Here is a 14,403-nt window from a genome sequence, read left to right as displayed (position 1 = left end):
AAATATCAGAATTTATATTGCCCCCTTCATATTTTAGTTTTATATTTTATTTATTTTTATAAATTCTTTTTGCCTCCCTTTAAGCAAAATATCAAAATTTATATTGCCTCCCTTTATATTTTAGTTTTATATTTTATTTTATTATAAATTCTTTTTGCCTCCCTTTAAGCAAAATATAAAAATTTATATTGCCCCACCCTAGTAAATCAATCATGTTGAACATATCTGAAGGTCAGAATTTCGAAAAAACACCAAAAAAATTGTTAGTGGGTAAGGTTGGTACGTTTTCTATTTGGTAGGTTTCCATTTCTCTCTCTCTCTCTCTCTCTATATATATATATATATATATATATAGAGAGAGAGAGAGAGAGAGAGAGAGAGAGAGAGAGAGAGCTGAACACAATTTACCAAACTGCCCCCAAAGTGGTGGCACTTTTGAAATTTACACTACTTTTTCGAATAGGCTGGGTCTTCTTCTAGTGGAGAAAGTCAAATATATATACTTTGTTTCTCAAAACCCATAACCTCTTATCTCTCACCCTTACCCTTGCCCCTAACTTCAATAAAAAAACTGCTAGGCAGCGAATTTCATGTAACTTGAGATGCCGCTTTGCATTCCCAGTCGCCCTTCAATCCTAACCTGGGAGCATCAAATTGTCTGGATCATCCAATCACTCGGTGGAACTATCATCCAATTGTGGATTTATTACGCTTGGGTTAGTAGCCCATTGGTTGTCAACACATTTTTGCAAGATTTTTTTTGGGGTAGTCAAAAGGGATCGATTTATCAACTGTCAAGTATCATTTGTGAAATTTGCAGATGAACTGTATTTTTTGCTTAAATCTAATATGTTTAACGCTTGTGAATGAGGAAATCAATTTAGTTTTAGATTTGTTTTTTGAGCTATATTCTTATTTAAATTGTTGGTGGTAAAGGAAAATGACTAGTTAGTTTTTGTATGTGTTGATAAACATTTGTATGTAATTACCAACTGTTGTCATCGCACTCATGTACATATCTGTAACATAATGAAGCTCTCACTCGATTGACCATATTCTAGCAGAGTTTTATTTCATGTCCTCAAGTATGCTTCTAATTGTTTGACATCAGATGAGACAGGATAAGCTAAGGCCTACCAGTTGTCGCAGGGCAGTTAACTCATCTCATAATAGTTAAATAGTTGGACTATTCACTGGAGGCTGATAGGTTCTCTGAATTTAATGGAATTATAGCTGCTGCTATTGGATTAGTCGTGTTTTGAAACTTCATGTAATTTCATTGTCATGAATCCATGATTCTCGTCTTATTTTTTTTTATTAAGATTTAATTATACACATGCCCTGTTTGCTTAGATCTTGGCTTGCATATAAGCAGACTCGTTCATCTTTCTTTTGTCTGTCATCTTGATATCATGTTCAGGTCCTTAATCATGATGACCTTATATTTGCAGGTACATGACCGAGGTTCGGCGATTGGCTCTTCCTCATAGCAAGACAGAAGAGGTTTATAGAGGCTTCCGTGAACTTGAAGAAAAACTTCTGAGTCCCTTCTTCTAGTGGAAACGACAGCCGTTTGTGCATTGCCAATGAAGAAATGGTTGCATTGCCGTGTTAGACTTTAGTTTATGCCTGAGCATAAGAGTTTGATATTGGCTTAGTTGGAATATAAGTGCAACTATCTTGTATACAAGCTGTAGCATTAAATTGAGTCATTTTTTATGAATTATTTTTGCTTAAAGACTATATAAACCTTTTATGACATCTCTCTCATTAGTATTTATTTTTTGTTCGGCTTCACCGTGTTTCATATGAACTGCATTACAAGATGTGTGGTTTCTCAGTGTGTTCTTTTAAATAATTGAAAAAGACTTACATGACACAGAGATCTGTTTCTGTTGTACAATTAGCTTATTTTCTTTGTCACTGCTCATCAGCACATCTTTTGAATTCCAGTCTCCAGAGATAACTGGAATCTTTACCAGTAATCCCCACAAGAACAAATTCCATTCCTAAAATGGTGAAATCTGTTGGCATCCCTGACGATGATCGCTCTGCTTGTAATCAGACATAAGTTTGGTAGCAGTGGCCTCATATCCGTATGTTCTTAAAAACTCTAATGGTAGCACTAGGTGGTAAACAAATGAGACCCAAGGCTATGGCTAATATCTCACTGTGGTGAAGCAGGTAGTGTTCTGCTTTTGCATCATCCACATCTCCAAGTACAAAATTTGCATAACATGTATCCCATGACCTTCATTCTCAATGTTAGATGCTTCAACAATGAATAAATCTCTTTGCTTTGCGGATGTGTATGATCCCCAGCACGGAAAACATGCATTTTGTTTTCTATTTCAGTCCAGCTGACTCCTGGATCCTTGTTTACACCTCTACTTTTCTTCAGTGTTCCGACTTCTTTTGCTTCTTTCCATATTCCTGCTCCTGCATAAAGATTTGACAATAAAACATAACGTGCAGGGTTTTCAGAATCCATCTTAAATAAGTGCTCAGCTGCAAGTTTTCTGAGCCACATTATTATGTACTCTGCAAGCTCCCAATAATGCTCCCCAGGTGAAAACATCTGGTATAACAGGCATCACCTTAACGATATCACGCATAATCCAGGTGACCTGCACGAGCAAGCAGATCAACCATGCAATTATAGTGCTCTATTCTGGGGTCAATTTTAAAGTTCTCTAGCATGGAGATGAAAATTCTCAAACCATCTTCAATCAAACCAGTGTGGCCACAGGCCGTTAATACTGAAAGAAGGTGACAACCATTAGGATAGAGACCCTCTTGCTGCATTTTGTTAAAGAGATGAATAACATGCTTGCTTTCTCCATCCATGCTTTGCATAGCCAGAAACCATTGCATTCCATACGACTGTTTTTCTCAGGCATCTCACTAAACATTCTATAAGCACTCTCAATATCACCACATTTTCCATACATGTTAACAACAGCATTGTAAAGCATCACCCCCTTGATCACCTGATTTAATTATGCAGTCGTGCAACTGTTTTCCCTGCCTAAGAGCTGCTATTACAACCAGTTTTGATCCATCAAGCCCACTGTTCTCTTCTCTCATTCTTTGGAAGAACCTAAAGGACTCGTCCTCGGACCCATGCTTGTTGTATCCTGTGATCATTATGTTACTTGAGACGGTACTCTCTTCCATTGATCAAACAAATCTCTAGCTTCTTTGATTCTACACAAATGCAGAAAGCATCACATTCTGAAGGAGCACATCCTAGAACAACTTGCTCCACAGGCGTGTTTCTTAGAACGAAAGCATGAATTTGCTTCCCCTTATCGAGGTCTGTGAGGGTGCTGCTAGCAGAGAGCATGCTAGTAAGGGAAAAGCAGTCTGGACAAGCACCCACCTTGACCAGAAAACCCACCAATTGGGGGGGGGGGGGGGGGAGAGGGGCACGAGGTGGTAAGCTTAGCCCACCCTGATCAGTGCCCACCCTGTTGAGAGATTGGGCCAGGGTGGGCACCACCCACCCCAACCTCTTTTTCGTGGCCCCTGCTTGACCTTGCTTCCTCTCTCAACTTTGCTGGAGTTTGCCATTCAGCATCCTCTCCGATGCATGCCCTTGGTGGCTGACCATTGGGTCATCTTCTTCTTCTTTCTCATCATCATCATCATCATCTTCTTTCCTTTGTTTTTTTTCAAATTATTTCATAAATCAAGAATGAATGCTTTACATGGTTTCGATTTTAGGGGTTTTATTTATTTTTTCAATAATCATAATGCATGATGTTTGTTAGGGGTTAAGTCTTTATTTTTAAATAACATGAATGTTTAATTAAGATTTTAGGGTTTTTGTTTTTCTTAATTAAGATTAGGCATGTAATGAATGCTTTATTTTAATTAGAATATTTAGGGTTTTGCTTTTCTTTTTCAATTAGCATAAATCTATGAATGTTTTAGGACATAGGGTATTGATTTTAGATTTTTTTTCAAATGATGCGAAAGTTTTATTAGGGTTTAAATTTTTTTGTGTTTTTTTCTTCTTAGTTATCATTAAGTATGATTCCATTAGTGGAATGCTCGATTTTAGTTATCACTTATCAAACCCCTAAATCTATGTTTTTTGTTAGGATTTAAGTTTTTCATTTTGGTTTTTGAAATGAAATGAATATTTAATTAGGTATTTTTGTGTTTCTTTTTCAATCAACATTAAACATGATTCCATGAATGCATGTTTGATTTTGGTTAGAATTTTAGGGGTTTTATATTTTTCAATTAACATATTTGTACGACTATTAGACCCGCTTTACTATATGGTACGGAATGTTGGGCTGCCAAGAGACATCATATTCAAAAAATGAGTGTAGCTGAGATGCAGATGCTTAGATGGATGTGTGGAAATACAATAAAAGATAAGATTCAGAACGAAGATATACGTAAGAAGGTAGGTGTTGCACCCATTGAAAATAAGATGCGAGAGAATCGTTTACGGTGGTTTGGACATATTCGGCGAAGGCCTAATGATGCTCCAGTTAGAAGGTTGGAGAAATGGGAAAATATATTAGTTAAAAGAGGTCGGAGTAGGCCTAGGAAGACTTGGATGGAGATGATAGGAAAGGATATGAATGCTTTGAACCTCACCGAGGACATGGCGTTGGATAGAAATGATTGGAGGAAAAGGATTCATGTGGAAGACCCAAAATGAATTTCTTTTTTGGTTCATATCGCTGACCCCAATTGTTTTGGGATGAAGGCGTAGTTGTTGTTGTTGTTGTTGTTGTATATTTGTGAATGATTTTTGTTACGATTTAGGGTTTTGATTTAGTTTTTTTTCATAATAACATAAATGCTTGGTTATAGTTTTAGAGTTTTTAAAGGTACCACTAGCATGAATCTATGAATAATAAATGTTTGTTTTTAATAGAATATTAAGGTTTTTTTATCAATCAGCATAAATTCATAATTTATAAGGTTTGTACGAATTAGGGTTTTAATAAGTTTTTTATGTGTTTTTCTTTCTCAATTAGCATTAAGCATGAATCCATGAATAATCAATGTTTGATTTTGGTTAGAATATTAGGGATTTTGTTTTTTTGTTTTTATATCAATTAGCGTAGATGAGAGATCCATGATTTTTATCAATGTTTTTTTTTTACAATTAGCAATGAATCAATTATGAATTTGTTTTCAAATATAAAAAAATTGGTGATGTCAATTGTAAAAAGTACATTTTAGAATAATTTTTTGATTTTTTTGGAAAATATTATTATTATAATTTATTAGTACTATTTTTTCTTTTTACTATATATTTGTGTCCACCTTAGTTTAAATTCCTGGCTCCACCTCTTCTTAGAAGATTTAAGGCTTCCAATGCTTGACCATATTGCTCATATCCAGCGATCAGTGCATTCCATGAGTAGGCATTTCTCTCATCCATTTTATCAAAGGCTTTGCGAGCATCATCCAATCTTCCACATTTGGCATAAAAGTCAACCAGTGTGGATTCAAAGATTAGACTTTGTTTGGCAATTGTTCTTAGAATGTGAGCATGGATCTGCTTCCTATGGTGTTCAGTTCCTTCATCACCAGAGGGTTAAAAGTGCAGTATAAGTGTACTGATCTGGTTTCAGATCGCTTAATGTCATTTGATGGTAAATTTCAAGAGCTTCCCCTGTTTGACCATCGTGGACATATCCTGCAATCATTGAATTCCATGATACTACATTCCTCATGTCTAACCTATTGAATACTGTCTGAGCTTCTTCAACCCTACCACTCTTCGAGTACATCTAACAAAGCACTGCCCAATACCATGTCTGATTCTAGCAATCTTCTTCACAAGAAGCAATGTAATGCTCTTCCAATTCTTGTATCAGACAAACTTGCACACACCATCAGAACGTTTCCAAGATTGAACCGGTTGGTCCTGAAACCTGCTTGTTGCATCCTCAAAAACAGTAGGAGCGCTTCATTTGGATACCCATGATTGGAATAGCTAGAAATAAGTGTATTCCAAGTCACTTGGTCCCTCATGCTCATGGTGTTAAACACTACCGTGATTTCACCAAGATCTCCAAATTTTGCCATACATATCAATGAGTGAATTGGCCACAAAACATCAGTGGCATAGCCACAGATGATGACCTTTGCATGAATTTGCTTACCTCTTTGTGAGGACCTCAAAGCAGCACAGACCTTGAGCAGAGTAGAGCAAGTGAAATGGTCTGTCATTGTGCCAGTTCTTAGTATTTCATGAAATGCTTCCCAAGCATCTTCCCAGAGAGCAGCCTGCACAAACACACCAATTGCTGCATTCTATGAAACCGCATCTTTCTCATCAATATTGACAAACACTGACGGTGCATCACTCGTCGATCCAATTTTAGCATACCCATCGACCACAACGCTACCAACAACCACATGGGAGTTCAAACCCGCGCACCGTGCATCTGCCCAAACATAAAACAGTCTTCCAGAGAAGCACAAGCCTTCAGAGCACTTGGAAGACTGAACTCATCTGGTGAAAAATTGCTCTTGAGCATCTCAATAAAAACATCCAGAACTTGTTTTTATCCATTTTGGCATAGTTGAGGATCATGGTGTTCCATGAAGCCATGCTTCCTTCAGGAATTTCAACAAACAATTGGCCTTCATGGACCATACTGCCATATTTATCGCTGCACACCAAGAACTTGGTTTGCTGCACGACGTTGCAATGAAGTTCCTCGTCAGGCACCACATTGGTAATTGAAATTTGAAGTTGGTAGCGATCAGAGTTGGGGGGGGGGTGACAGTGGCAGAGTATGGAGTCCATGATGTCATTACTGTTGGGACCTTTATGCACGGATGAAGAATTGTTACGCTCGAAATCGTCACATACTCTCAACCCTTTAACTGAAACCGTTACTTGTGAATGCTCGTATGATTACTTAATGTTTCATAGTCTCTATACCTTACTCTTTTCACTGCATTTATAGTTGGGAAGAGTTCAAGTTTTGTGACACACCCCTGGGAGAAATCCCTTCAATCTTCTAAGAAACATGTCTCCGAGACATGTCTCTTGCGTTTGAGTATTGTGATGGTTAAAATGACCCTCACCAGTGACCTTGATGGTTAAAATGACCCTTACATCTCCCACTTGGTCATAAGGGATTTTCTGTGTTTACATGCTTGTTCTCAACTGAAACCTTTGCATACACACTTTTTGAGTGATCTTTACTTACTCACCACTTAGACATATTTCAGTCCCATCTAACTCACATGTCTAGTAAAAACATCCTCACTGACTGCCCTGGTTAGTGGTTCTGTTACCATGTCACTTGAAGGAATATAGTCTATTGCTATTTTATTTTTCATAAGCATATCATGGATATATTGATATTTAATTTGAATATGCTTACTTTTAGAGTTATCAGCTCCAGTTTGTATTAGTCTTATAACAACCTTATTGTCACAATAAAGTTGAACTGGATCATTTGGAATGTCCAGTTTCAACTTATTTAGGAAACAGTTTATCCACAAACCAAATGTGGCTGCCATGTTACGGACAATATACTCTGCTTCCTGGGTTTGCTGTGCCACACATCCTTATTTCTTCCATGACCATGTAATTGCCCACCTCCTAACATAAATATATAACTAGAGATGGACTTTGCTTCATCTCTATCACCAGCAAAGTCAACATCTGAGTAGCGTATAAGCTTTAAACTATCTGATTGATAGCATAGCTTGAGTTCCTTAGTTCATTTTATATATTGAAAAATTCTTTTCGCTGTTTCTCAATAAGAGAGCTCATGATTACTTTGATTTATACTCACTAGACTTACAACAAAACTCAAATCGGGTGTAGTGCAAAGCATTGCATACACAAGGCTTTTAATTGCTTGAGCATAGAGAACATTCAACTTCTCTTGTCCATCTTTTGGACAGTCATTCTTACTTAGCTTTTGGCCTTTTACTACAAGAATACCCTTTGCCTTGATACTTTTCATTTTAATTTTTTTTAGAAAATGGTCAAAATATTTTTCTTAACTTAGACATAGCAATCTTGATTTTCTATTTCTCTTTATCTTAATTCTAAGGATATATGAAGCTTCACCCATATCCTTGATTTTAAATTGAGAACTTAACCACGATTTAGTCATATTTTTCATGTCTATATCATTTCCTACAATTAATATATCATCAGCATAGAGGGATAACACAATAAACTTACTCCCACTAATCTTGGCATATACAATAGTCAAGACTATTTTTCTCATAACTGTTGGGACCTTTATGCACGGATGAAGAATTGTTACGCTCGAAATCGTCACATACTCTCAACCCTTTAACTGAAACCGTTACTTGTGAATGCTCGTATGATTACTTAATGTTTCATAGTCTCTATACCTTACTCTTTTCACTGCATTTATAGTTGTGAAGAGTTCAAGTTTTGTGACACACCCCTGAGAGAAATCCCTTCAATCCTCCAAGAAACATGTCTCCGAGACATGTCTCTTGCGTTTGAGTATTGTGATGGTTAAAATGATCCTCACCAGTGACCTTGATGGTTAAAATGACCCTTACATCTCCCACTTGGTCATAAGGGATTTTTTGTGTTTACATGCTTGTTCTCAACTGAAACCTTTGCATACACACTTTTTGAGTGATCTTTACTTACTCACTACTTAGACATATTTCAGTCCCATCTAACTCACATGTCTAGTAAAAACATCCTCACTGACTGCCTTGGTTAGTGGTTCTGTTACCATGTCACTTGAAGGAATATAGTCTACTGCTATTTTATTTTCCATAAGCATATCATGGATATATTGATATTTAATTTGAATATGCTTACTTTTAGAGTTATCAGCTCCAGTTTGTATTAGTCTTATAACAACCTTATTGTCACAATAAAGTTGAACTGGATCATTTGGAATGTCCAGTTTCAACTTATTTAGGAAACAGTTTATCCACACACCAAATGTGGCTGCCATGTTACGGACAATATACTCTGCTTCCTGGGTTTGCTGTGCCACACATCCTTATTTCTTCCATGACCATGTAATTGCCCACCTCCTAACATAAATATATAACTAGAGATGGACTTTGCTTCATCTCTATCACCAGCAAAGTCAACATCTGAGTAGCGTATAAGCTTTAAACTATCTGATTGATAGCATAGCTTGAGTTCCTTAGTTCATTTTATATATTGAAAAATTCTTTTCGCTGTTTCTCAATGAGAGAACTCATGATTACTTTGATTTATACTCACTAGACTTACAACAAAACTCAAATCAGGTGTAGTGCAAAGCATTGCATACACAAGGCTTTTAATTGCTTGAGCATAGAGAACATTCAACTTCTCTTGTCCATCTTTTGGACAGTCATTCTTACTTAGCTTTCGGCCTTTTACTACAAGAATACCCTTTGCCTTGATACTTTTCATTTTAATTTTTTTTAGAAAATGGTCAAAATATTTTTCTTAACTTAGACATAGCAATCTTGATTTTCTATTTCTCTTTATCTTAATTATAAGGATATATGAAGCTTCACCCATATCCTTGATTTTAAATTGAGAACTTAACCATGATTTAGTCATATTTTTCATGTCTATATCATTTCCTACAATTAATATATCATCAACATAGAGGGATAACACAATAAACTTACTCCCACTAATCTTGGCATATACACTAGTCAAGACTATTTTTCTCATAACTGTTGGGACCTTTATGCACGGATGAAGAATTGTTACGCTCGAAATCGTCACATACTCTCAACCCTTTAACTGAAACCGTTACTTGTGAATGCTCGTATGATTACTTAATGTTTCATAGTCTCTATACCTTACTCTTTTCACTGCATTTATAGTTGTGAAGAGTTCAAGTTTTGTGACACACCCCTGGGAGAAATCCCTTCAATCCTCCAAGAAACATGTCTCTTGCGTTTGAGTATTGTGATGGTTAAAATGACCCTCACCAGTGACCTTGATGGTTAAAATGACCCTTACATCTCCCACTTGGTCATAAGGGATTTTCTGTGTTTACATGCTTGTTCTCAACTGAAACCTTTGCATACACACTTTTTGAGTGATCTTTACTTACTCACCACTTAGACATATTTCAGTCCCATCTAACTCACATGTCTAGTAAAAACATCCTCACCGACTGCCTTGGTTAGTGGTTCTGTTACCATGTCACTTGAAGGAATATAGTCTACTGCTATTTTATTTTTCATAAGCATATCATGGATATATTGATATTTAATTTCAATATGCTTACTTTTAGGGTTATCAGCTCCAGTTTGTATTAGTCTTATAACAACCTTATTGTCACAATAAAGTTGAACTGGATCATTTGGAATGTCCAGTTTCAACTTATTTAGGAAACAATTTATCCACACACCAAATGTGGCTGCCATGTTACGGACAATATACTCTGCTTCCTGGGTTTGCTGTGCCACACATCCTTATTTCTTCCATGATCATGTAATTGCCCACCTCCTAAAATAAATATATAACTAGAGATGGACTTTGCTTCATCTCTATCACCAGCAAAGTCAACATCTGAGTAACGTATAAGCTTTAAACTATCTGATTGATAGCATAGCTTGAGTTCCTTAGTTCATTTTATATATTGAAAAATTCTTTTCGCTGTTTCTCAATGAGAGAGCTCATGATTACTTTGATTTATACTCACTAGACTTACAACAAAACTCAAATCAGGTGTAGTGCAAAGCATTGCATACACAAGGCTTTTAATTGCTTGAGCATAGAGAACATTCAACTTCTCTTGTCCATCTTTTGGACAGTCATTCTTACTTAGCTTTTGGCCTTTTACTACAAAAATACCCTTTGCCTTGATACTTTTCATTTTAATTTTTTTAGAAAATGGTCAAAATATTTTTCTTAACTTAGACATAGCAATCTTGATTTTCTATTTCTCTTTATCTTAATTCTAAGGATATATGAAGCTTCACCCATATCCTTGATTTTAAATTGAGAACTTAACCACGATTTAGTCATATTTTTCATGTCTATATCATTTCCTACAATTAATATATCATCAGCATAGAGGGATAACACAATAAACTTACTCCCACTAATCTTGGCATATACACTAGTCAAGACTATTTTTCTCATAACTGTTGGGACCTTTATGCACGGATGAAGAATTGTTACGCTCGAAATCGTCACATACTCTCAACCCTTTAACTGAAACCGTACTTGTGAATGCTCGTATGATTACTTAATGTTTCATAGTCTCTATACCTGACTCTTTTCACTGCATTTATAGTTGTGAAGAGTTCAAGTTTTGTGACACACCCCTGGGAGAAATCCCTTCAATCCTCCAAGAAACATGTCTCCGAGACATGTCTCTTTCGTTTGAGTATTGTGATGGTTAAAATGACCCTCACCAGTCACCTTGATGGTTAAAATGACCCTTACATCTCCCACTTGGTCATAAGGGATTTTCTGTGTTTACATGCTTGTTCTCAACTGAAACCTTTGCATACACACTTTTTGAGTGATCTTTACTTACTCACCACTTAGACATATTTCAGTCCCATCTAACTCACATGTTTAGTAAAAACATCCTCACTGACTGCCTTGGTTAGTGGTTCTGTTACCATGTCACTTGAAGGAATATAGTCTACTGCTATTTTATTTTTCATAAGCATATCATGGATATATTAATATTTAATTTCAATATGCTTACTTTTAGAGTTATCAGCTCCAGTTTGTATTAGTCTTATAACAACCTTATTGTCACAATAAAGTTGAACTGGATCATTTGGAATGTCCAGTTTCAACTTATTTAGGAAACAGTTTATCCACACACCAAATGTGGCTGCCATGTTACGGACAATATACTCTGCTTCCTGGGTTTACTGTGCCACACATCCTTATTTCTTCCATGATCATGTAATTGCCCACCTCCTAACATAAATATATAACTAGAGATGGACTTTGCTTCATCTCTATCGCGTATAAGCTTTAAACTATCTGATTGATAGCATAGCTTGAGTTCCTTAGTTCATTTTATATATTGAAAAATTCTTTTCACTGTTTCTCAATGAGAGAGCTCATGATTACTTTGATTTATACTCACTAGACTTACAACAAAACTCAAATCAGGTGTAGTGCAAAGCATTGCATACACAAGGCTTTTAATTGCTTGAGCATAGAGAACATTCAACTTCTCTTGTCCATCTTTTGGACAGTCATTCTTACTTAGCTTTTGGCCTTTTACTACAAGAATACCCTTTGCCTTGATACTTTTCATTTTAATTTTTTTTAGAAAATGGTCAAAATATTTTTCTTAACTTAGACATAGCAATCTTGATTTTCTATTTCTCTTTATCTTAATTCTAAGGATATATGAAGCTTCACCCATATCCTTGATTTTAAATTGAGAACTTAACTATGATTTAGTCATATTTTTCATGTCTATATCATTTCCTACAATTAATATATCATCAGCATAGAGGGATAACACAATAAACTTACTCCCACTAATCTTGGCATATACACTAGTCAAGACTATTTTTCTCATAACTGTTGGGACCTTTATGCACGGATGAAGAATTGTTACGCTCGAAATCGTCACATACTCTCAACCCTTTAACTGAAACCGTTACTTGTGAATGCTCGTATGATTACTTAATGTTTCATAGTCTCTATACCTTACTCTTTTCACTGCATTTATAGTTGTGAAGAGTTCAAGTTTTGTGACACACCCCTGAGAGAAATCCCTTCAATCCTCCAAGAAACATGTCTCCGAGACATGTCTCTTGCGTTTGAGTATTGTGATGGTTAAAATGACCCTCACCAGTCACCTTGATGGTTAAAATGACCCTTACATCTCCCACTTGGTCATAAGGGATTTTTTGTGTTTACAGGCTTGTTCTCAACTAAAACCTTTGCATACACACTTTTTGAGTGATCTTTACTTACTCACCACTTAGACATATTTCTGTCTCATCTAACTCACATGTCTAGTAAAAACATCCTCACTGACTGCCTTGGTTAGTGGTTCTGTTACCATGTCACTTGAAGGAATATAGTCTACTGCTATTTTATTTTTCATAAGCATATCATGGATATATTGATATTTAATTTGAATATGCTTACTTTTAGAGTTATCAGCTCCAGTTTGTATTAGTCTTATAACAACCTTATTGTCACAATAAAGTTGAACTGGATCATTTGGAATGTCCAGTTTCAACTTATTTAGGAAACAGTTTATCCACACACCAAATGTGGTTGCCATGTTACGGACAATATACTCTGCTTCCTGGGTTTGCTGTGCCACACATCCTTATTTCTTCCATGACCATGTAATTGCCCACCTCCTAACATAAATATATAACTAGAGATGGACTTTGCTTCATCTCTATCACCAGCAAAGTCAACATCTGAGTAGCGTATAAGCTTTAAACTATCTGATTGATAGCATAGCTTGAGTTCCTTAGTTCATTTTATATATTGAAAAATTCTTTTCGCTGTTTCTCAATGAGAGAACTCATGATTACTTTGATTTATACTCAGTAGACTTACAACAAAACTCAAATCAGGTGTAGTGCAAAGCATTGCATACACAAGGCTTTTAATTGCTTGAGCATAGAGAACATTCAACTTCTCTTGTCCATCTTTTGGACAGTCATTCTTACTTAGCTTTCGGCCTTTTACTACAAGAATACCATTTGCCTTGATACTTTTCATTTTAATTTTTTTTAGAAAATGGTCAAAATATTTTTCTTAACTTAGACATAGCAATCTTGATTTTCTATTTCTCTTTATCTTAATTATAAGGATATATGAAGCTTCACCCATATCCTTGATTTTAAATTGAGAACTTAACCATGATTTAGTCATATTTTTCATGTCTATATCATTTCCTACAATTAATATATCATCAGCATAGAGGGATAACACAATAAACTTACTCCCACTAATCTTGGCATATACACTAGTCAAGACTATTTTTCTCATAACTGTTGGGACCTTTATGCACGGATGAAGAATTGTTACGCTCGAAATCGTCACATACTCTCAACCCTTTAACTGAAACCGTTACTTGTGAATGCTCGTATGATTACTTAATGTTTCATAGTCTCTATACCTTACTCTTTTCACTGCATTTATAGTTGTGAAGAGTTCAAGTTTTGTGACACACCCCTGGGAGAAATCCCTTCAATCCTCCAAGAAACATGTCTCCGAGACATGTCTCTTGCGTTTGAGTATTGTGATGGTTAAATTGACCCTCACCAGTCACCTTAATGGTTAAAATGACCCTTACATCTCCCACTTGGTCATAAGGGATTTTCTGTGTTTACATGCTTGTTCTCAACTGAAACCTTTGCATACACACTTTTTGAGTGATCTTTACTTACTCACCACTTAGACATATTCCAGTCCCATCTAACTCACATGTCTAGTAA

General features: G+C 35.9%; 2 protein-coding genes across 3 annotated transcripts in view; one reads left to right on the top strand and one right to left on the bottom strand.

Annotated features, from left to right (window-relative positions):
- NUP155 (nucleoporin 155) overlaps positions 1-1,806 on the top strand; it is a 67,167-nt gene extending 65,361 nt beyond the window's left edge. For both annotated transcript variants that reach the window (XM_089993167.1, XM_089993166.1), the window contains one exon: positions 1,452-1,806. In XM_089993167.1, the coding sequence (XP_089849293.1) occupies positions 1,452-1,557 (106 nt within the window). In that variant the 3' untranslated portion in view covers positions 1,558-1,806. The remainder of the gene's footprint in view (positions 1-1,451) is intronic.
- A 3,490-nt stretch (positions 1,807-5,296) lies between these two features.
- Positions 5,297-6,518, bottom strand: LOC149812012 (pentatricopeptide repeat-containing protein At3g24000, mitochondrial-like). Its single transcript, XM_089992961.1, has 4 exons — positions 6,411-6,518; positions 5,869-6,264; positions 5,593-5,765; positions 5,297-5,444 (listed from the first exon to the last, which is right to left on the bottom strand). The coding sequence occupies exons 1-4, from the start codon at positions 6,516-6,518 to the stop codon at positions 5,297-5,299; spliced, it is 825 nt and encodes a 274-aa protein (XP_089849087.1).
- Between the last annotated feature and the right edge of the window lie 7,885 nt (positions 6,519-14,403).

Source organism: Nuphar pumila, chromosome 17 (genome assembly GCF_984573655.1).
Source record: "Nuphar pumila chromosome 17, dmNupPumi1.hap1.1, whole genome shotgun sequence".
NCBI classification, from domain to species: domain Eukaryota; kingdom Viridiplantae; phylum Streptophyta; class Magnoliopsida; order Nymphaeales; family Nymphaeaceae; genus Nuphar; species Nuphar pumila.
Note: the sequence above shows the minus strand (reverse complement) of the source record. Positions and strands in the feature narration are given on the sequence as shown.

Bases quoted from the DNA above. Each gene is read 5' to 3' on its own strand.
- LOC149812012 (XM_089992961.1), bottom strand. From the start codon at position 6,518: ATGCTCAAGAGCAATTTTTCACCAGATGAGTTCAGTCTTCCAAGTGCT. The intron at 6,265-6,410 runs GTTTGAACTCCC...GTGTTTGTGCAG, and splicing joins GGCAGATGCACGGTGCGCGG to GCTGCTCTCTGGGAAGATGC. The intron at 5,766-5,868 runs GTGTGTGCAAGT...GTGCTTTGTTAG, and splicing joins ATCTTGGAAACGTTCTGATG to ATGTACTCGAAGAGTGGTAG.